Below are 20,960 nucleotides of genomic sequence, written 5' to 3' on the forward strand. Positions count from 1 at the left end.
TGCCTTTATTTTATTATTTTGTGTGTGTATGTGTGTGTGTGGTGCTAAGAATCAGTGCCTCACATGTTCCAGGCAAGCATTCTGCCACTGGGCTACAGCCCCAGCCCCAAATACATATTTCTTACTATATCATAATATCGCATATTTGGCAGTGTGGGTGGGCCTCCTCCAATCCGTTGAAGGTCTTAAGGAAGAAAGGCTGAGGAAAAGGGAATTCTGCCTCCAGGTGGCCTTCACACTTGGGCTGCAACCTCAGCTTGTCCTGGGTCTCCTGCCTGCCTGCCCGCCCTGCACAATTGAGACCTGCCAGCCTCAAGATCACAATTCATAAAAATCATTCTACTAATATCTTTTTTTTCTCTCTCTCCCTCTCTTTTGGTTCTGCTTCTCTAGAGAATCCTAACAAATCCAACCTCTCCAGGACCCAGAAGGCATAGTGCCCTGCCACTTGGCCTGCAGTAAAGTCACTCAGATCCATCATTTATAGTTATTTACACCAGTCTTTGAATCCCCCATGTTCCTCTCTGCCACAACCAGTCCCTCTCCCCAGCCAGCTGCCTCTGCCCACCTTCTGGACCTTCAATATTGCTTTTCTTGATTTTGACACCTCACCAAGGTCTATTTGTTACTTTAAAGTCTCCCTTTAGTCTAGAGGCCTTGAGGACACTTCATAAGTATCTTATTCATTTATTAATAACATGTAATGTGCCTAGCATTGGGCACAATGGGGGGGGGGTTGTGGGCAGATGACCAGGAGAATCTCAACAATGGAGATAGTGACTGGGGATTGTGTGAACACTGCAGATAAAACTCAAATGTTCAAAGGGCTGGGGGTGTATAGGGAGGGAAAGAGAAGACTGTTAGGATAGCAAAAATGGGAGCCACTCTGATACTCAGGCCAACGGTCACGCTGTGGGAACACAGAATTTTCTTTGCCAGATCTTCCAGAATTAAACAGAATGTGGATTTTACATGAAATCTACCAGTTCACTAAAATTAACCACTAATGTGATTTGAATTGTCATTTTTAAACCCTGAGTAGTTCTAAGAAAACCCACATGCCACCAAATGTGGCTTCTGAGCCTTCCACTTACAAGGTCTGTGCTGAAGGGCTTTCCATTCTCCACTCTTCGTACCTGCGCCTGGTGAAAAACCTTTAAGTACCCATGTCTCCCAGGCTCTGTGTCCCTGTGCCAACACAGCCCCTGGCAGGGAACAGGTGCCTTCTAGGTATTATTGAGCTGCAAAATATATCTTTTTGGAGGGGAGGAGGTACTGGAAATTGAACTCAGAGGCACTCAGCTACTAGCCTCATCCCCAGCCCTATTTTGTATCTTATTTAGAGACAGGGTCTCAAACAGTTGCTCAGCTTCTTGCTTTTGCTGAAGGTGGCTTTGAACTCGCAATCCTCCTACCTCAGCCTCCTGAGCAGCTGGGATTACAGGCATGTGCACCAAATTCCGTGCAAAATATGACTTAAAGGTCGCTCTTGGGCTGGAGATGTGGCTCAAGCTGTAGCGCGCTCGCCTGGCATGCGTGCGGCCGGGGTTCGATCCTCAGCACCACATACCAACAAAGATGTTGTGTCCCCCGAGAACTAAAAAATAAATATTAAAAAATTCTCTCTCTCTCTCTCTCTCTCTCTCTCTCTCTCTCTCTCTCTCTCTCTCTCTCTCTGTCCTCTCTCACTCTCTCTTTAAAAAAAAAAAAAAAAAAAAGGTCGCTCTTTACCCTCACAACCTTGGCACTTTACTGCCCATGAGTCTGGGGTCAAATACCTTATTCTGGCATTCAAAGCCCACCACAGTCTGTCCATCCCTTCCCAAGATTTCACAGTGCTCTGTTCCATGGGGGCTCTCCTAATTTGGCCAAAAAGGGTACATTTATCATATACAATTGATTTAGCAGTGGAGGTGCCAGACTTTCCCCAAACCACTCCTCTTTTCAAGAGCCCATGGATCAACTAATCTACAAGCATTAAGTGCCCTCCATGTATGGTAGCTGGTACTGAAATGTTCCAGGCCTTCAGCTTAAATGTGTATGTGTTGGGGAGGCGGCTGTGGGCAGGAGTTCACCACCTTGGGAGGTGATGGTAAGTGGGGACAATCAGTAGGCTGAATAGAGAAATAAAAGAAATGATCAAACACTGCAGAGTGCAGGCTTCTCTAACTCCTGCAGATAACCCATCCAGCCAACAAGGAATGGCCCGGAATCTCAGTGCCAGTCATAGGTGTCACCCACCCATGAGCCCTCTTTATAGGGAGAAGGAAAAGTACACCTGTGACCTGGCCCGCGAACGTTCTAACACCTGCGAGGGAGAAGACGAATGATGGGCAAATACAGGAGAGAGACGGAAAGTGCACCAGCATCCTCAAATTCAGTTTGCTTCAACTCACTGTCCCAGGCAGGGGGATGTAGAAAATTAAGGAGTGTTCCTTGTAAAACAGATCCCGACGAGGATGGGATTCGAACCCACGCGTGCAAAGCACAATGGATTAGCAGTCCATCGCCTTAACCACTCGGCCACCTCGTCCCACACGCAGTGCCTCTTCCACATTCTCTTATCTCTCATCTCCTCCGCACTTCCGTGTCTCCATCGTTCACTTCTTAGTACCAACCTGGTAGGACCCAGGGGAGAGAAACGCTGTAGAAAGGAGCTTTTTAATTTCCTTTTGGCCCACTTCAGCCTGCAACCGCCCCATCTTTCACTAAGCTACAGCCTAGTTCTGCCACAGCTTCCCCTTCCGGAGTCTGGGCGAGAGCGCCTGGATTTCAGGACCCGCTGGACCAGGGGCTGCGCACGGATCCGGAGGGAGCGGTGCGCGTCCCGGGCCGGAGGCAGGCGGCGGGCGGCGGGTAGGTTCGGCTTTTGCAAAGCGCGCGGCGCGGGCGGCGGGTGCAGTAGCTCCTCCTCTCTCGCAGAGGGCGAGCTGGCGCGCGCCGAAGCCCGCAGGCGGACGGCGGGCGGGGCGGTGCGCGGGGCTCGGCTCGCCTCGGCTCGCCTCGGCGGTGCTCGGCAGGCTGCGGTAAATCCGGGCTTGCGGTCGCTGGCAGAGTCTGCGGCCCGGTGGTCCCTGCTGCGTGTTCCAAGCCCCGAGAACCATGCAGATGTCCTACGCCATCCGGTGCGCCTTCTACCAGCTGCTGCTGGCCGCGCTCATGCTGGTGGCGATGCTACAGCTACTCTACCTGTCGCTTCTGTCCGGACTGCATGGGCAGGAGGAGCAGGATCAATATTTCGAGTTCTTCCCGCCCTCCCCGAGATCCGTGGACCAGGTGAAGGCTCAGCTCCGCACCGCTTTGGCCTCAGGAGGTGTCCTGGACGCCAGCGGTGATTACCGCGTCTACAGGGGCCTACTGAAGACCACCATGGACCCCAACGATGTGATCCTGGCCACGCATGCCAGCGTGGACAACCTGCTGCACCTGTCCGGCCTGCTGGAGCGCTGGGAGGGTCCGCTGTCCGTGTCAGTGTTCGCGGCTACCAAAGAGGAAGCTCAGCTGGCCACGGTGCTGGCCTACGCGTTGAGCAGCCACTGCCCTGATATGCGCGCCAGGGTCGCCATGCACCTGGTGTGCCCCTCGCGTTATGAGGCAGCAGTGCCTGACCCCCGGGAGCCTGGGGAATTTGCCCTACTGCGCTCCTGCCAGGAGGTCTTCGACAAGCTAGCCAGGGTGGCCCAACCAGGGATTAATTACGCCCTAGGCACCAATGTCTCCTACCCTAATAACCTGCTGAGGAATCTGGCTCGTGAGGGAGCCAATTATGCCCTGGTGATCGACGTGGACATGGTGCCCAGTGAGGGGCTTTGGAGAGGCCTGCGGGAAATGTTGGATCAGAGCAACCAGTGGGGGGGCACCGCACTGGTGGTGCCTGCTTTTGAGATCCGCAGAGCCCGCCGTATGCCCATGAGCAAGACTGAGCTGCTGCAGCTCTACCAGGTGGGCGAGGTCCGGCCCTTCTATTATGGACTGTGCACACCTTGCCAGGCGCCTACCAACTACTCCCGCTGGGTCAATCTGCCAGAAGAGAGCTTGCTGAGGCCTGCCTACGTGGTGCCTTGGCAGGACCCCTGGGAGCCATTTTACGTGGCTGGAGGCAAGGTGCCCACCTTTGATGAGCGATTTCGGCAGTATGGCTTCAATCGAATCAGCCAGGTACCTAAAAGGGAGAGGGCAAGGGGGATGGGTAAAAGTGGTGGTGGGGTCAGGGATGGAGTGGCCCTGGGTGGAAGGAGGCAGTAAAGCAGGGGAGATCACAGTTTGGGATGGATAGTGCAGTTTCTAAGATACCTCCAGAAGGGTGAGGAAGCCCATCTGAGCCCTGGGAACTCAATTAAACTTTGCTGACTCTTCTTTCTCTCTCTCTCTCTACAGGCTTGTGAGCTGCACGTGGCAGGGTTTGATTTTGAGGTGCTGAATGAAGGTTTCCTGGTTCATAAGGGCTTCAAAGAAGCCTTGAAGTTCCATCCACAAAAGGAGGTTGAAAATCAGCATAATAAGATCCTTTACCGCCAGTTCAAACAGGAGTTGAAGGCCAAGTACCCCAACTCTCCCCTCCGCTGCTGAGTCCATCCCTCCCCTAGTCTGAGAATTCTCAGCCTTTGGCTCCTCAGGTCGCCCCTCAGGCCTGACTGGGGTAAGAAATGTCACTCCACTTTACAGAGGTAGCTATGGTGTTGGAACACTGGACTTGAATATGGGGTGCTGGGATCAAGTCCTAGCTTTACCACTAACTAGCTGTGTGGCCTTGAGCAAATCCCATTATCTCTCTGAGCTTCAGTTAAGCCGTCTGTAAAAAGGGAGGTGAGAATACCTACCTCACAGAACTGTTGGGAGGTTCAGATGAGATGCTATATGTGAAAACATTCTGTAAGCTTCGTACAAATGTGAAGTATTATTAATATTATTACAGTATTATTATTGTTACTATTGTTATTATTATTAACAATTTTGGGTGGATGGACAATAGAAGAGTTAAAAGTATGAATGGTGCAGAGTTAAGTTGGAATACTTAATGAAATTGGCCTTTTGGAAAGAAATCGGATGAAAGCATACAGTTTAATTTTTAGCAGAATCCTAAACTTCCTGGTTCTTCCAGGCCTCCATCCTCGGGGGCTCTGGAGGGGGGAAGGGTCCGCAGACTCTATGAGTGACAATCTGAGATCTGTACCCTCCCATAGGCTGGGTAGGGTTTTTGCTTTCGGATGACAATGTGTAAATAAACGAGTGTTCACACCCACAGCTGGCTTCGTTACTCTCCTGAGCTGGGGCCCCTGGGTTCTCCCTTTACACTTCTGGGGGAAAGGGCCGCGGATCCAGGGGCACCTGTAGCAAAGCGAGGAAACCGCTGGGGCCTTCCCAGCTAGCCTAAGGCCTGCGTGAATGTCGGCGGGTTTCTATGGAGACTGGCCCGCGGTATCCCAGCATGCCTCGGCCCCAGCGGTCCAATTGTGAGCTCCCCCGGCGGGCGCCTCCTGATGACTCACACGGAAGCGCCGGCAGGCCCCGCCTCCTGAAGAAGAGGGGTCTGCGCTGCGCTTCCGGGAGCCCGGCGGCTACGGCCAGTACCGGCAAGTTGGCGCACGTCTCAGGGAGCCTCGGACGTGAAGCCGGAGGCCCCAGTCCCCGCGGTGCGTATCGCCTTGCCCGGTGCCTGGTTTGGCCTCTCTGTTCAGTCGGTCCGAGACGGTACCATTTCCTCCTCTAGAGCCTAAGCAGAGACTTAACCGGCCTGACGCGCGCGGGGCCGTGGGGCCGAAGCCAGCGGCAGAAGAGCCCCCTAGCTATTCTCTGGCCCGCGTCGGCGCATCTGAGGGTAGAACGGGGCGACAGGCTCCCGGAGGGCCGCGGAGTGTCTTGAGGTGGCTCTGCGATTGTGGGGAGGGGTCCGTCTTCTCCGGGGGCTTGCCCTCGAGGAGCTTACTGTCTGGAAACTGCTGTTCGCCACGCTTTACGGTGTGCTTTTCCATCCCTTTTGCACCCGGGTTAAGGAGGTGGTGCGGGGTGGGGAGGGGGTTGCGACTTAATTTAACACATTTATAATCAGAATAAGCTGGAAGGGAGAGATGCTTCTGAAAGAGATAGTACTCACACGATGAGTCTTTACAATTTACATACACTTAATGGTGAAGAGGAATTGCCAGCGTTAGGAACTGAAGCGTAAAAATGAATCAGGTTTGGAGAACCGAGATCTTCAGGTCAGGTTCAGAACCTTGGTGAAATTATGGAGGAATGTGACTGAACTCTCTGGAGGCCAGACACTAAGCACTGCTTGACTTGGTGTCAAGAAAAATTAGCCACCACTACAGGCACCGGGGCTTCCAAGAAGTAAAAACTAATCCCTGCTTGCAAAAGTTTATTTTATGGTTACTTTGTTTTTGAAAATTATCCAGTGGTTAAGTGAGCCAGTACTGCGCTAGGAAGGAGCACAGGAGCTCGTGACCTCGCAGGGCTCCCACGTTCACTGGAGAGAGACTTCAGCATGGACAAATAGGAGAAGTAAACAAGAAGGCTTCCTGGAGGCAGTGGTGTCTACATCATTCTAAAGGCTTACAGAGCAGCCACCAGAGAAGTTGGAAGAACATCACACTGAAATAGAAGGCCCTGGGTGGCAGAAATGATCTGTGGAGAGGAATGTTTAGTTCTTAGGCCATCTCTTGGCAGGATTGGGCACTATCACTGCACCTTCCTTTTGAAATATTCCATGATTTTTGGTTTTTCCTTCTCTGCTGATCCTGAGAATTTCATCACAGGTACCTTCTCACTCCCCACATTCTTTCTGCCTTGCTGGTTGCATCCTCCTGTGGACTGAGGAACTTTGTATATGCTGATGATTGAATCTCTGTAGCCCAGGTCTTGAGGTTCAGAGCCTAGTTCAACCCTTCTCTCATTTCTGGGTCTTTGCATTTGCTACTCACTCTGCTGGAATGTTCCCTCTCTGTCAGCACGACACCCTACCCTATCTGTTCTGTTTTCCTCTGGAAGCCCTGGCTATAGCAAGCTCCAGATTCTGGCTAGATACCCCTCCTATACACCCCAGTGTTTAACGCTCCTCATGCTGTAGTTACTGTTCCTTTGCCCCCTCTCACAGGAACTCGAAAGCTTCTTGAGGACAAAAAGTGTGTCTGTCAGAGTTGTACTACTACAGTAGCTGATGGTACCTAAAATATCTTAGGTGCTCAGTAAATACTAGATGAATGAGTAAAAGAAGGAATGCTTGTCAGGATTCCTGAAAGGTCAACATAGATAACCACTGAACAATATTGGCATTAGCCAAAAGGGCTCATTGGTTAACTCTACAGGGTCAGTTTCAGTGAGAGCAATGGGTATAGAAACAGATCAAAGGAGTGAGAGATAAAGTAGAAAGAGCAAGTATGCATATGCCTGGAAATATATAGCTATGAAATGGGTGATGCAGTGGTTAAGTTGGTGTGGTTAAGGTTAAGGGTTAGTGTGTGTTTGTAGTGTTAGAGATGGAGCCCAGGGCTCCGTGCATACTGCAAAGACTCTACCACTTAGTTACACCCCTAAACCCCTCTGCTTTTTCTTAATGGTAGAGTATACCTGAGCACATCAGAAATTCTATGGGAAGGATCCTGCCATCTTGGTCTATTTTGTGCTGCTATAACAATACCTGAGGACTGATGATGTGGCTCAGTGGTAGAGCTTTTGCTTAGCAAAAACAAGGTCCTGTGTTCAATGTCCAGCACTGCCACACATGTAAAAAAGGAAAAAAAGAAAACAGTAATACCTGAGACAGGGTCATTTTTAAAGAACAGAGATTTATTTCTTAGGATTCTGGAGACAAAGAAATCTTTTCTTTGGGAAGGTCTCTCAGCACTCTTGCATTGGGGATTAAGTTTCCTGCAGGTGAACTTTGGGAGACACGTTCAAACCATAGAATCTGCCAGAAACTGAAGACACAGGGGAGCACTGAGGCCCCAGAGGAAATGAGAGATGGGATTTGACCCAGAGACCAGCAAAAGACAAAGATTGTAGAGTGTTATCAGGAAGAGAAAGCTGCTGAGGGAGTCATAGACAGAGGAACTATATGGGCAGTGGGAGGGAGAGAAGTGGGAGTGTGAGAACTGGCCATTAGACGAGGTGAAGGAACTGGATTGGTAGTTCAAGTTCAGTCCATGAAGGGCCTTGAAAGCTCCAGTCAGAAGGTTTGGGAGTCTCAGCAGTGGGAAACCTGCCGTGGGCCTCTCCCCTAAGTGGATCACACCCTTCACCAGTATTATAATTGGGGTTGTCCTCAACATCCAAGGGCAAGAGGATTTTCAGTCTCCTGTAAAAGGTACAAATGCCACCCAGTGTAATGCTCATGTGGTAGAGCCAGTCACTGCTCCCCACCCATGTCTCCCTTGGGGGTCAGTGGAGCTCGACTCCCTGCTTGCCTCTGTGCTGCTCTGAGCTATAGGCACTAGTGAGTGATGCTTCACTTCCTCCTGCTTCCAGAGCCCAGATGCCTGTCCAGCCTCCGAGTAAAGACACAGAAGAGATGGAAGCAGAGGGCGATTCCGCCACTGAGATGAATGGGGAGGAAGAAGAAAGTGAGGAGGAGCACAGCGGCAGCCAGACCGAGTCTGAGGAGGAGAGCTCAGGTGAGCCCCCACATACAGGTGCACGTGTGCACACAGGAGTAGCCGCCCACCCCTCCAGAGCCGGCCCTGACTGGCCTCTTTCCCAGAGATGGATGACGAGGACTACGAGCGGCGTCGCAGTGAGTGCGTCAATGAGATGCTGGACCTGGAGAAGCAGTTCTCAGAGCTAAAGGAGAAGTGAGTATGAGTACACCTCCGGCTGGGCTGATGCACCTGGGGGTGAGGAGCTAGTGGGGCTGGTGCTGATGTCCAGAGTAACAAGCACCCAGCAAGCGGCCTGTGGGGAGCAGTGTTTGCCCAAGAGTGATGGTGCCCATGGGAGGAGCCAGTGGTACTCAGCTGCCTTTCACCTCCCAGGTTGTTCCGAGAGCGGCTGAGTCAGCTACGGTTGCGGCTTGAGGAGGTGGGGGCTGAGAGAGCCCCTGAATACACAGAACCTCTTGGGGGGTTGCAGCGGAGCCTCAAGATTCGCATTCAGGTGGCAGGTTTGTGGTCATCCTGTGCTGTTCCCCTCTTGGAACCCACAGCTTTCTGTCCCCCTCTGCTCTCGACCCTGCCCTGCCTCACCTTGTTCTAGTAGCCAAGCAGAGCCTGTCTCCCTCCTTCTACAGGGATCTACAAGGGCTTCTGCCTGGACGTGATCAGGAATAAGTACGAGTGTGAGCTTCAGGGGGCCAGACAGCACCTGGAGGTGAGCCGACTGTCTGCCAGTGGACGATGGGCAAGGCCAAGGGCCTAACTGGGCCCACCTGGTTCCACCTGGTTGAGCAGCTGTGCCTTTTCCAGAGCGAGAGGCTCCTGCTCTATGACACGCTGCAGGGGGAGCTGCAGGAGCGGATCCAGAGGCTGGAGGAGGACCGCCAGAGTCTGGACATCAGTTCTGGTGAGGGCGGGGCCCAGCTCTGCCAGTGCCCACCCCTCCGGACCTCAGCTTTCCTGGCTGCACAAGGGAGGGTCTGAGGGCCTGCCTCTTGGGCGTGAGTGAGACCAGGCCTGGAAGGGCACAGCCCAGTGTCTGGCATAGTGGTGGCTCAGGCAGAGTGGGCCCCCTTTACCCCTTTCCAAAATGGGGAGTTGTAACTGATATGCCAACATATACAGTGGCCACAGTCCCCTCCACATCCATGGCACCTGTGTTCGTAGGGGTCTTGAAGAGGTGAGAGTTGTCTTCGTTGTGCTCTCTACTAAACACATAGTTAACTGAGACTCACTGAAGGGCCGTGGCTTCTTCCCCAAGCCCCACCATTGTTCAGTCAGGACCTAAGCAGCCCTAAGGGGATCCTAGCCCCAGGCCCAGGGTTAAGTCCTTGGGTGGTGATGGGGAAGGATGGGGAGGCCGGGCTGGCCCATGGGGGGACACAGAAGCCACAGGGGTGGAAGTGGCCTAGGGACCTTCACCCTGATCCTGACTCTGGGTCTGTGGGCACAGAATGGTGGGATGACAAACTGCACGCCAGAGGTGGCTCAAAGACCTGGGACTCGCTGCCACCCAGCAAGAGGAAGAAAGCACCTCTCGTCTCTGGTATCCTTCCATCCAAAGTGGCCTAAAACTGGACAGAATGGCAGGCAGGCTCCAGATTCCGGAAAGGGGACTGGAGGGGACATGAGAGACAGTGGGACTAGATACATAGATGGTTCAGTGTCATGTGATGCCCAAGCCAGTCCAGGAACTTCGTAGGGAATACTGGGTATTCCCTGCCTATATGGACCCTAGAAAAATAGAAAGCTCACCTCAGTGACTGCCCGTAACTTCTGAGTTCCTGAGCCTTTGAACCCCTGGCCTTCTCTACATGCCAAGTGTGGGCCCCAGTAGTCTGAGCTTTCCTGCCCCAGCCCTGCTGCCTCCCACTCGGAGGTTCTGCCTGTCCCTGCCTTCTTAATGTCATTGCACAGGCTGCCTCTTCTGTGAAGCTTCTGGTCTCCCTGTGCTTGTGGCGTCTTTGCGACCACGTCCTGTCTCTAGGTGCCCATATCTCAGAGGGAACTTGCTGCCTTCACCCCTCCTCAGGCAGGAGCCCCAGGCTGGAGCTTGCTGTGTCTTCCACCCACCTGCTCAGGCAGCAGCAATGAGCTGAGTGCCCCTTCCCGTGCAGCCAGAGCCTTTGCCTTGTGGTGATGGAGACAGGGAGGGAGGGACCTGGAAGGTAGTGACTTCCCGGGAAGCCATCGGGGGCTGAATGTGCAGAGACCTCCTGTGCAGAGCACAGGTGAGGGGGGACCACAGGAGTGTACTTTCAGGATGGAAGAGGCCAGAATTTGCCTTTAGATGGGGGAAGAGGTCCAACGAGGAGCCAGTTGGTGACATGGCCAGATAGAAAAGAAGGAGCAGGGCCCCTGAGAGTGGAACGGGCCTCTGCCACCTGACCTGGAGAAGGGAGGTGAGGGTGCAGGGTAGGGGAGCTTGGTGGACTCTGAAACAGGCTGTGGGGATCCCTAACAACCAGGGGGCCCTGAGGTAGGAGGCAGAGGCTGTGTTCAAATCCAGACTCTGAGGGGGACCCCTCAGTACTGTCCACACACCTCTTATCCTGAGCATTGTATAGGTGGCATTACCACCTCTGGCCTCCCCAGCACAGCCCCCATCACCTGTCCCCTCCGGCAGCTGTCCAGCTTCCTTGACCCTGTCACAGGCCCTTATATCGTGTACATGCTGCAGGAGATTGATATTCTCGAGGACTGGACGGCTATCAAAAAGGTGGGTCCCGTCTGGGGGTGGTGGCTTACACCTGTAATCCGAACAATTTGGGGGGCTGAGGCAGGAGGATCTCGAGTTCAAAGCCAGCCTCAGCAAAAAGGGAGACTCAAAGCACTCAGTGAGACCGTCTCTAAATAAAATACAAAATAGGGCCAGCCAGGGCTGGGGCTCAGTAGTCAAGTACCCCTGAGTTCAATCCCCAGTGCCAAAAAAAGATGTATCCACTCCTGCTTGAGTTCCCATCCTGCCTCTGACAGGGCCTGCAGCACAGGTCCCCCACTTAGGTGCCGGTATCTGGTATCTGAGAAGTTCTCTGCTCACCCTGGGCACCCCTTGCCTCAGCTCAGGTGCCCTGACATTGCAGCAGCTCATGGTCTTCTTAGTTTAGGCTGCACTGAAGAGAGGGACGTGCACCCTGTCCGCCCCTTGTTCCAGGCAACTCTATGGAAGAAAAGGAGGGAGGGAGGAAGGGAAGGCCATAGGACTGGCTATGCCTCTGACAAGAGACCTCCAAACTTTGCCTAGAAAGGGTGTCCTGCTCCCCCTGCTCTGTGCAGCCCCCACCCCTCAGAGGCCTTTATGGAGGGGGGGCTTGCCAAGCTGGAGGCGGGCTCTCAGGGAGGCTTTTCTCACTACCCAGGCCAGAGCAGCAGTGTCACCTCAGAAGAGAAAAGCAGATGGTAAGAACCTCAGGGTGTCCTGTTTCCCCTTCCCATCCTGTCCCCACACCTGCCTCCAGCAAAAGAGCCAGAGAGAAGACATTGGCTGTGTCAATCAGTGGCCTGATCTAGGACTGAGAAGTGTGTGTAGCAGGAACCAGGATGGGGAGTCTCTGGGTTGATGGAGCGAGGTAGATTAGAGGCCCCAGCCTATCTGGGCCAGGGTGGGCCAAAGCCCCTTGTATGAGGGCTCCCAGAGAGAGGCACCCAGTATCCTGAAAGAAGTGGCCGCCTCCTTTGTAGTTTAATTTCCTCTCAGTGATTTTCCCCTTCCCACAACCCCCAGGACCATGACTCTGCTGTTCACAGCCAAGGGTCCCTCGGAGCAGCTGGCATCACACCCAGGATTCACGTTTTCCAGCAGACAAGCTCCTGGGGCTGCACAGACCACTCTCCAGTGTTACTGCTGGGCCCCACTCTGCCCTCCTCAGAGCCTGCACAGCTGTGGCCCCAGAGCTGACCTGGCCAGGCAAGACTGTTGTCTCCATCTCTGACCACCTCTCCCTCCTGAAGATAAACCTCCTCTGTCCTCCAGCCAAGACGACAGGCCTTCCTAAGCCAAAGCAATACCCTTCCTGCTGACCTCTCCACTGAGCCAGGGAGCTGGGCCCGTGACATGGGAACTGAGCCAGACAAGGGGCTGACATATCATTATGTTGGGGGCCTGTCCATTCTGGCTGGAGCTGGAGGTGATAGCCAGGCTTCCCAGGTTTTCTCAGGGCTATTCCTGGTGTCTGCCTCCCAGATTTTGAAGACTAGAATTAAAACCTTTGCTGGGACTCTAGTGTGACCTGTGTGTGTATGATTTACCTTGAAGGAAATCAGGGCTTCCCTGGGGAGCACCTGAGACAGACTTTCTTCTGGTGCCTCTGAGGTCTGGGGTATAGGCTGGGGGGAGGGAGGCAGGCCTGGAGTCAGAAGCCACATGTGGCTCAAGGCAGAGCATGAGAAGCACGCAGCTCCTGGTGGGGAAGGGACTGGTAAACGTGCTTAGAGACCAGGTCATGTCTGCACCTGCCCCAGTTGCTTGGCAGATTGGCAAGGCAGGCTGGCAGGGCCTGTGCGTGGGAGGCAGCCGGCAGCAGCACCATGTGCTGACGACCTCACAGCCACACTCCCCCTGGTTAGCACTGAGTGTCAGAACCACCCCCAGAACCTCAGTTAAGCAAAGGGGTTGGTTTCCATGGAGACACAGCATCCTTTCTCCATGGCAACCTGAAATCCCAAAACCCAAGTTAGACTCAGGAATGAGTCATGTGTGACCAGTAGGGGGTGCTCTCCCACAAGGCTGACCCACAAGGCAGGGACGGATGAGCAACTGACCACAGACTTAAGGTGACCCAAAGGCGAGGCTTGTGCCTATGGGGACTGAGCCAGTCGTGCTTAACCCCTCCCCACCCAGCTGCACTGGGTGAGGAGGCTGGCAGACTGCAGGAAGCACTGTGCAGAGGTGGTGCTCTGCAGCTGGGGCTCCCAGAGTGGCGCTGACATGGAAGGGATCCTTGCTTCTTGAACCTGGAACTAGAACAGTGAGCGAGCTGTCACTGGCCAGGAGGAATGGGGCCAGGCAGAGTGGACACACAAGAGTTAATGGTTGGGGTGTGACAGGGCGAACCGCCCTCAGGAAGTGTTACTCACCACCGGGAATGTGCGGGAATGTGCGCCGCCTGTGCCTTGGGGGCTGGATTCTCTTCCTGAGTCCCAGAGAAGCCAAAGGAGCTCCCAGCCATGGAAGACGCTGGGCAGCCAGGAACACATCCTCTCAGAGACCCCTGCCGGAGCTTCACTCCTGGGCACCTGGAGAGAGAAAAGTTAGTGAAGTTGAAGGGACAGCCAGGTGGGGCAGGGAGGGATCTGGAGGGGAGGTGGGAACCCCTGAGGGGAAAGGGATGGGCAAAGCCCTCCTCCCCGCCTCCTGCTCAGGTCTGGGTGCCCACCTCCAGGCCAGCCCAGGACCCGCTATATGACATACCAGACACCAGCCGGGGGCAGACAGGTGGACCCCAGCAGCCGGCACGCACTGTGAGCCTGCGGGAGCGCCTGCTGCTCACCCGACCCGTGTGGCTGCAGCTGCGGGCCAATGCAGCAGCTGCACTGCATGTGCTGAGGACCGAGCCCCCAGGGGTGAGTGTAGGGACTGGCCAGCCGAGACAGGGAAAGCGGGGCTGAACACTGAGGTCTTGAGCCACGTGACTGTCCACTCACAGACATTCCTGGTGCGGAAATCGAACACTCGCCAGTGCCAGACTCTGTGCGTGCGGCTACCAGAGGCCAGTGGCCCCTCTTTCGTCTCCAGCCACTACATCCAGGAGAGCTCTGAGGGTAAGAGGGACAGCCTGGCAGGAAGGGGCTGGAGATGGGGGGATGGACCCTTCTCTGGTCTCACTTCTCTCATCCCCCAGGCATCTCCTTGGAGGGCTCAGATCTCCTGTTCCCCGATCTTGTTCAGCTCATCTGTGCCTACTGCCACACCCGGTGAGTCGGCCCACAGACCCTGCTCCCCGGACATCCTGTCCTCCCCACCCCACTGTAAGATTCCTCCACCTGACTCTGCCCCCCTCTCTGGCCTCAGAGACATTCTTCTCCTCCCGCTCCGGCTCCCCAGAGCCATACACCAGGCAGCCACCCACAAGGAGCTGGAGGCTATCTCCCATCTGGGCATTGGTAAGGGCTCCCTGCACCTGTTGCACAGATGGACAAGCTGAGGCCAGAAGGGGAAGGGAGGGCACCAGAGCCACAGCCTGCCTGTGCCTTTCCTTGGTGGGCACCCTCCCGAGCCTTCTCTGAGACCCCATTGGTTTCTGGTCCCTAGAGTTCTGGAGCTCCTCTCTCAACACCAAGGCTCCGCAGGGCCCACCTGAAGGCCCACCCCTGCCCAGGCTGAAGGCCCGATCCCCTCAGGAGCTGGACCAGGGCACTGGCGCTGCCCTCTGTTTCTTCAACCCCCTGTTCCCAGGAGACCTGGGCCCCACCAAGCGAGAGAGATTCAAGAGGAGCTTCAAAGTGCGGGTGTCCACAGAGACCTCTAGTCCCCTGTCACCACCTGCTGTGCCACCTCCCCCAGTCCCTGTGCTGCCAGGGGCCAACCCCAGTCACACAGAAAGGCTGCCCCCTGGGCGGCTTCTGAGAAGGGAGAGCTCAGTGGGGTACCGTGTGCCTGGAGGCACCAGCCATGTCCTCCCACTCCTGCCCTCCCTCCAGGAGGTGGACTGTGGCTCTCCCAGCAGCTCTGAGGAAGAGGGGCCAGCTGGGTCCAGGGGGAGTCCCATGACATCCCCTGGCCTTGGCCGCCGCAGGCCTCTGCTCCGGTCCATGAGCACTGCTTTCTGCTCCCTGCTGGCTCCGGAGCGGCAGGTGGGCCGAGCAGCTGCAGTGTTGATGCAGGACAGACACACAGCTGTGGGCCAGTTGGTGCAGGACCTACTGACCCAGGTGCGGGCCAGCCCGGAGCCCCAAGAGCTGCAGGGCATCCGCCAGGCACTGAGCCGGGCCCGGGCCATGCTGAGCGCAGAGCTGGGCCCTGAGAAGCTGCTACCGCCAGAGAGGCTGGGTAAGGCCCCAGCCTGGCCTCAAGTTTAGCCCCAGCTCTTCAGAACTCCAGTCCTTCCCCACCGCCCTCCTCGCCCCGTGCCACCTGGCTCTCTGATAACTGTTCTGCTGCACCCTTGTCTCAACATTCAAGTGAATTCCACCCCCTGCCTCCTGCTCTTCCTGCTCCCCCACAATTCTGCCCCTTCCCCCCTGACCCCTGCCCCTCCTCCCGCAGAACACATCCTGGAGAAGTCCCTGCATCGCTCAGTGCTCAAGCCTCTCCGGCCCATCCTGGCAGCCCGCCTGCGGCGCCGGTTTTCTGCAGATGGCTCCCTTGGCCGCCTGGCTGAGGGCCTCCGTGTGGCCCGAGTGCAAGGCCCTGGAGCCTTCGCGTCCCACCTGAGCCTGCCCTCCCCGGCGGAGACCGAGCAGGTGCGCCAGAAGCTGCTGCAGCTGCTCCGCACCTACTCACCCAGTGCCCAGGTGAAGCGGCTCTTGCAGGCCTGCAAGTTGATCTACACGGCCCTGAGGACCCACGTGGGTATGGCCCCCTCACTGCCTTGCCCTGTCCTGCCCCCCCCAGTCTGAAGCAGGCCCCCCAGGAGAGCAGCACAACAGGGGAGAAGAACCTGACCCTCCCATCTCAGATGGTGAAACTGAGACCCACAGAGGAGAGCACCCTGCAGCCCTCCTTATGGTTGATAGAACACCCCATTTTCTAGGGGCCGGTGCGCTAAGGGGAGGGGTCAGTATCTAAGAGAAGGAGAGGACTCTATCCTAAGTTTCTTCTTCCTATGTCCCCACAGGGGAGGGCGCAGGCGCAGATGAATTCCTGCCTCTGCTGAGCCTTGTCTTGGCCCAGTGTGACCTTCCTGACCTCCTGCTAGAAGCCGAGTACATGTCGGAGCTGCTGGAGCCAGCTGTGCTCACTGGAGAGGGTGAGGGCCCTACCTGCCCTCTCAGTGGGCGCAGGGCTAAGGGGCCTTAGCTGTTATATGGGCCCTGGGAAGCAGGGCCAGGGAGAAGGTCACCCCATGCCCAGCCTGAGCTACACTCTGCCCCCTTGTGTCCCAGGTGGCTACTACCTTACCAGCCTGTCGGCCAGTCTGACCCTGCTGAGCAGCCTAGGCCAGGCCCACACCCTCCCCCTCAACCCCTCCCAGGAGCTGCAGCGCTCCCTGAGCCTCTGGGAGCAGCGCCGCCTGCCTTCCACCCTCCACTTCCAGGTAAGAGGCCTGCCACAGGGTCCACATGAAACCCGTGAGCCCAGAGCAACTGTGACAGCACCCAGTCCCCTCTAGTCCTACATCACACTGCAATAGGAGCAGCGCCCTACCTGAATGTCAAAGCCAGCCTTCGAGGGAGGGGGTCCCCTGTGCCCAGCACTGGACTGAGTGCTCCAGGGCACCCTCCTTGGATCTTCACAGAAACACTGAAATGGGACCATTATTATCCCCACTTTACAAATGAAGAAACTGAGACTGACGTAGAAAAGAAAGGGACACCCAGCCCCAGCCAGGGCTCTCCTTCCTTTGTCATCAGGCTTCAGTTCTTGAATCCACCTGGGCTCTGGCCTGGGTATCCCCAGAGCGGTCCACTGCCCCATCCTTCACTCTTTCCAGCCTTGCTTGTGAGTACAGACTCTAGCCAAGTCCTGGGTTCATCCCAGTTCCACCATTTCTTGGTTTTGGGGGCTTGGACAAGTTATTCTTTGTGTCTCAATTTTCTCTTCTGTAAAATGGGTACCCAGGGCTACCATGAGGATTGAAGTGTGTTGGTGCAGGATAAATGCTTAGAGCACAATGTAAGCTCTATCTGAGTGTCCCTTTAGACTCATGAGACCCTGCTGGGCTGGCCTTGCACCTGCAGCCACGACCTACTAGCTCAGCCACACTCCCCCTGCCCCAAACCCCTCTCATTGTTTACAAAGCTTCTGCCAACTGGTTCCACCACTGGGTACATACCACCCACCCCGTCCCTGTGTAGCCTTCTCTGGAGCCACATCCTCACCAGAGAGCACTGAGTACTTGTTTTTGCTTCTTTTCCTGCACAGCACCTCCTTCGAGTAGCCTACCAGGATCCTGGCAGCGGTTGTACCTCCAAGACTCTAGCTGTGCCTCCTGGGGCCTCAATCGCCACCCTGAACCAGCTCTGTGCCACTAAGTTTCGAGTCAGCCAGCCAGATGCTTTTGGCCTATTCCTGTACAAGGAGCAGAACTACCATCGCCTGCAGCCTGGAGCCCTGGCCCACAAGCTTCCCACAGATGGCTATCTGGTCTACCGCCGGGCAGAGCGGCCTGGGACCCCAGGGACTGCAGCAGAGGAGGCAGGCAGTGGGCAGCCAGTGTCAGGTAGCCAGAATGAGGAGAAGGGGGTGCAGGGAGATGAGGATGTGGAAGCCAGAGCCAGCCCCAGGGACAGTGGGGGAGAGTCAGAGACAACTGCTGAGGGAGGAGAGGGTTAGGTCAGGGGGGACCTTCAAGAGCCAGAGGCTGCGGGAGCCAAGCAGCAGAGGAGTAGCTAGAAGGGGCCAGAAGCATCACCTGGGGCAGAAGCCTCTAAGCTGGTGGGAAAGGCCCTCATAGCCATCAACCCCACCCCCCAAGGCCACAGCCTTCTTGGCAACCCCACCCAGCCATCTCTGGTGTCCGCCACCACCTCTGAGTGGCACTTATCTCCGTGAGCCTATCTGCCAAGGAGCTGGGAGACTGGCCACCTCTGAGTAACTAGAGTAAAGTTGAGGAGGTTTGGGGGATCCCAGACTGTGTTCAAGCACCCTTGCTTCTTGTTCTTCCTCCCCAGCCGCAGGGGTGAGTGTGCCCCACAGGGAACAGATCAATCTGATGACCAACCTATGGCATGGGGGTGGTTTCCTTGCCTTCTGTGACATAGGCAGGGCTACTGTGGACTTCGGGGCCCTGAAAAGCTCCAACTATGCCTGGTGTGGGAAGGAGGCAGCAGAATGGCAGCAGAGGACCTGCTTCCCCCAGCCTCAGCATCCTCCTCTGCAAAGTGGGTACACTATTGCTGTCCTGCCCTTCACCCAAAAGTGCTCGAGGGTCCTTAATGGATTGTTTCATTGCAAAGCAGAGCTCTTACTAGGGGGAGGGGAGGTGGGCGTTAACAGCCCCCACCTGCTCTCAGGTGCCTGCTCCCTGCCAGGTGGGACCCTCTGCTGCACAGGAGTCAGACCAGTCAGACCCCGGGGAGAAAGTACCCTTGTTCCAATCTTTCCCGAAAATTGGCAGTCCTCCCGGGACTCCAGCATCCCCAGGGAATTGGGCAAGGGCAATAATGCTCACCAGTGGCCCATGCGCTTCCAGGATGGGGTGGAGGGCAGGTGGAGCTTGGAAATCATTTACTCTGCATTAGATCTTTTGGTCCTCACAAAAGCTCTGTGGGCAGGCAGGCTATGTTCTTGCTGGCCCCACTGAGGTGTGGGAAGGCAGCTCCCAAGAGTCACACAGCAAATCAGCCTCAAAAGGAAGCCCAGAAGAGGCTTCAAATGTAAGCAAAGAAAAACCGCTGACCACCAACCACGAGGGGGCGTGCACAACCCAGAGAGCTGCTGAGAGCGGCTAGGATAGCCAAGGGCCATGGAGCACAAGTTTCTGTTTGCCACCATGAAACAGCAACAGCGTGGGGGCTGAAGCTACTGGCCCTCAGGTCCTTCAGAGTTGGGTCTGGGTGAGGCCAGCCTCTCAGTGGCCATTCTTCAGGAAAGGATTGTCCCCAGATGGAGGAGGGCCCCAAAGAGTCTCAGAGACACCACCCTGAGGTGCTAAGCACAAAGGGACATCAGCCCATGTGTCAGGCATGACAACTGGGAAGTAAAAATTGTGGACATTTGCTTTCAGATGATCCAGATATAGCCCAGGTGCAGGGCTTCCAAATTTTTCACTAGGTCCCAGAAGTTCTCCCCGCTTCCAGCTACTTGCTAGTAGGGAGTCTCCCCTTTATTCTGTTGTATGTCCTCCCCCTACCCAACCTCTGGCCCCAGAGCCTTACAGTGCTTAGCATGCCATAGGTGCTCAATAAATGTTGTCCCTTAATTAGAGGTTGATAACTAGGAATGAGGGGCCCTGGGGATACGGGAAGAGAGATTCTGGGAACTAAACACAGGATGTGTCAAGCTCAGTCCCAGAGGAGGGACCTGGAATGTCTGCAGGGGTGCTCAGAGAACCCCCAGGGCCGGATGTGGAAGTGGGTCTCACAGGAACAGTCAGAGGCTTCTGAGCCCCTGACTCTGACCATTTGCAAGCCCTTCCCATGTTCAGTCCCAGTTCCTGGCCTGGGAATTCAGTGATCCTCCAGCAGTGGCTCATGGGAGCACTGCCAGGTCCTGCCTGCATCCTGGGGACTTTTGTTTATCTGATTCTCAGGGGCCCAGGCCACATCAGCATGACCAAGTGTGATGATAAAGGGGCAGGGGCTCCAGGCAGGGTAGGAGATAATAAGCCAGCGTCATCCCTACTTTACAGATAGGAAACAGGCTAGCTTGGGGCATGTGGCTCCTTACAGGACAAAGGACTCAAACACGAGGTTCTCCAACACAGACTCATTTACTCAATACTCAACAGTAATATATTGAGTGTCCTGTGTAGATCAAGCACCAAGCAGCCACAACCCACAAGGAAACGGGTGGAATCTCATCTTCCTCATGCTGTGATCTGGGAGGAAGTAAAGAGCCTGCTGCATTTTAGGGGGTTCTGCACCATCCCTGCCACCAACCACGCTTGTTCTTATAGAAGAGGAAGCCAAGGCTGAGAGGTCCTGCACTTTGTGCAATGTCCACTGCTACAGGGCAGGGCTGGGACCCGGAACTGATGTTTGGCTCTGTGGAGAGCAGCAGTCATTTCCTTGCTTGGAAATGTTGCACTTATCACTTCCAAAGTCACCCTAGTTGAATGTGTGAGTGTTTATTGTCTGTCTCCCCCTCTAGCGTGCCAGAGCCAAATTGGCCTTGTTCCCAGCTAACTCTCGGGGGGCCCTAGAACAATGCCTGGGCCGGAATTGGCACTTAGTAAATCTGTGCAGAACAGTGTGGAATGATGGGTCCAGGATGACTCTACTGAAAGGGCTCCTTTGAGTTCCTGGGGTGGCATGTTCTCCCTCACTGCCACCAGGGGGTGTGCACACCTCATTTCCAGCTCCATGCCAGGTATTTTCTAAACGGAGGCCCATACATAGGAGACTCAGGACCCTGGGACCCATGCCCAGCCTGGCACTAGCAGTGGAGTAGGGATCCTGCAAAAGCAGGTCAGGACAGGGATGAGGGAGGGGCCGCCTGTCCCAGGTTCTACAGCCTCATAGGCCAGGAGCCAAGGCCTATGGGATGGCCTGGGAGAGGTGGGGTGGACAGCAGGCACCTGACTCACCTTCAGTACAACATTTAACACCCTGCAG

General features: G+C 55.4%; 3 protein-coding genes and 1 non-coding gene across 7 annotated transcripts; 3 read left to right on the plus strand and 1 right to left on the minus strand.

The window, feature by feature from the left end:
* Positions 1–2,451: 2,451 nt before the first annotated feature.
* Trnas-gcu (transfer RNA serine (anticodon GCU)) lies at positions 2,452–2,533 on the minus strand. The gene has a single exon. It is a non-coding gene; the product is annotated as a tRNA-Ser (tRNA).
* Positions 2,534–2,940: 407 nt separating this feature from the next.
* On the plus strand, positions 2,941–5,242 carry B4gat1 (beta-1,4-glucuronyltransferase 1). The gene is made up of 2 exons (XM_005333387.4): positions 2,941–4,158; positions 4,378–5,242. The coding sequence occupies exons 1-2, from the start codon at positions 3,103–3,105 to the stop codon at positions 4,567–4,569; spliced, it is 1,248 nt and encodes a 415-aa protein (XP_005333444.2). The 5' UTR covers positions 2,941–3,102; the 3' UTR covers positions 4,570–5,242.
* Positions 5,243–5,472: 230 nt separating this feature from the next.
* On the plus strand, positions 5,473–12,807 carry Brms1 (BRMS1 transcriptional repressor and anoikis regulator). 4 transcript variants are annotated; one of them, XM_013361976.4, is made up of 10 exons: positions 5,473–5,633; positions 8,464–8,609; positions 8,696–8,786; positions 8,967–9,094; positions 9,221–9,300; positions 9,381–9,492; positions 10,039–10,131; positions 11,240–11,304; positions 11,945–11,984; positions 12,310–12,455. In XM_013361976.4, the coding sequence occupies exons 2-10, from the start codon at positions 8,471–8,473 to the stop codon at positions 12,315–12,317; spliced, it is 756 nt and encodes a 251-aa protein (XP_013217430.1). In that variant the 5' UTR covers positions 5,473–5,633; positions 8,464–8,470; the 3' UTR covers positions 12,318–12,455. The 4 variants fall into 4 exon arrangements, with proteins under 4 accessions (XP_013217430.1, XP_005333445.1, XP_040140007.1 ...); XM_005333388.5 differs by having other exon boundaries at positions 9,396–9,492; XM_040284073.2 differs by lacking the exon at positions 11,945–11,984 and having other exon boundaries at positions 12,310–12,807.
* Positions 12,808–12,954: 147 nt separating this feature from the next.
* On the plus strand, positions 12,955–18,329 carry Rin1 (Ras and Rab interactor 1). Its single transcript, XM_040284072.2, has 10 exons — positions 12,955–13,860; positions 13,967–14,147; positions 14,231–14,345; positions 14,426–14,498; positions 14,596–14,687; positions 14,836–15,573; positions 15,790–16,095; positions 16,361–16,492; positions 16,629–16,780; positions 17,608–18,329. Exons 1-10 carry the CDS (start codon positions 13,670–13,672, stop codon positions 18,016–18,018), a joined length of 2,391 nt encoding a protein of 796 aa, XP_040140006.1. The 5' UTR covers positions 12,955–13,669; the 3' UTR covers positions 18,019–18,329.
* The last annotated feature ends 2,631 nt before the right edge of the window (positions 18,330–20,960 follow it).

This window comes from Ictidomys tridecemlineatus, chromosome 4 (assembly GCF_052094955.1).
Source record: "Ictidomys tridecemlineatus isolate mIctTri1 chromosome 4, mIctTri1.hap1, whole genome shotgun sequence".
NCBI lineage: Eukaryota > Metazoa > Chordata > Mammalia > Rodentia > Sciuridae > Ictidomys > Ictidomys tridecemlineatus.

What these genes read in the sequence shown, in the direction of transcription:
- B4gat1 (XM_005333387.4), top strand. Translation starts at nt 3,103, where the DNA reads ATGCAGATGTCCTACGCCATCCGGTGCGCCTTCTACCAGCTGCTGCTG. An exon ending in GCTTCAATCGAATCAGCCAG is followed by an intron (nt 4,159 to 4,377) that starts GTACCTAAAAGG and finishes CTCTCTCTACAG; the next exon opens with GCTTGTGAGCTGCACGTGGC.
- Brms1 (XM_040284073.2), top strand. Translation starts at nt 8,471, where the DNA reads ATGCCTGTCCAGCCTCCGAGTAAAGACACAGAAGAGATGGAAGCAGAG. An exon ending in GGGCCAGACAGCACCTGGAG is followed by an intron (nt 9,301 to 9,380) that starts GTGAGCCGACTG and finishes CTGGTTGAGCAG; the next exon opens with CTGTGCCTTTTCCAGAGCGA. An exon ending in GAAAGCACCTCTCGTCTCTG is followed by an intron (nt 10,132 to 11,239) that starts GTATCCTTCCAT and finishes ACCCTGTCACAG; the next exon opens with GCCCTTATATCGTGTACATG.
- Rin1 (XM_040284072.2), top strand. Translation starts at nt 13,670, where the DNA reads ATGTGCGGGAATGTGCGCCGCCTGTGCCTTGGGGGCTGGATTCTCTTC. An exon ending in GAAGTTGAAGGGACAGCCAG is followed by an intron (nt 13,861 to 13,966) that starts GTGGGGCAGGGA and finishes GCCCACCTCCAG; the next exon opens with GCCAGCCCAGGACCCGCTAT. An exon ending in CTTCCACCCTCCACTTCCAG is followed by an intron (nt 16,781 to 17,607) that starts GTAAGAGGCCTG and finishes TTTCCTGCACAG; the next exon opens with CACCTCCTTCGAGTAGCCTA.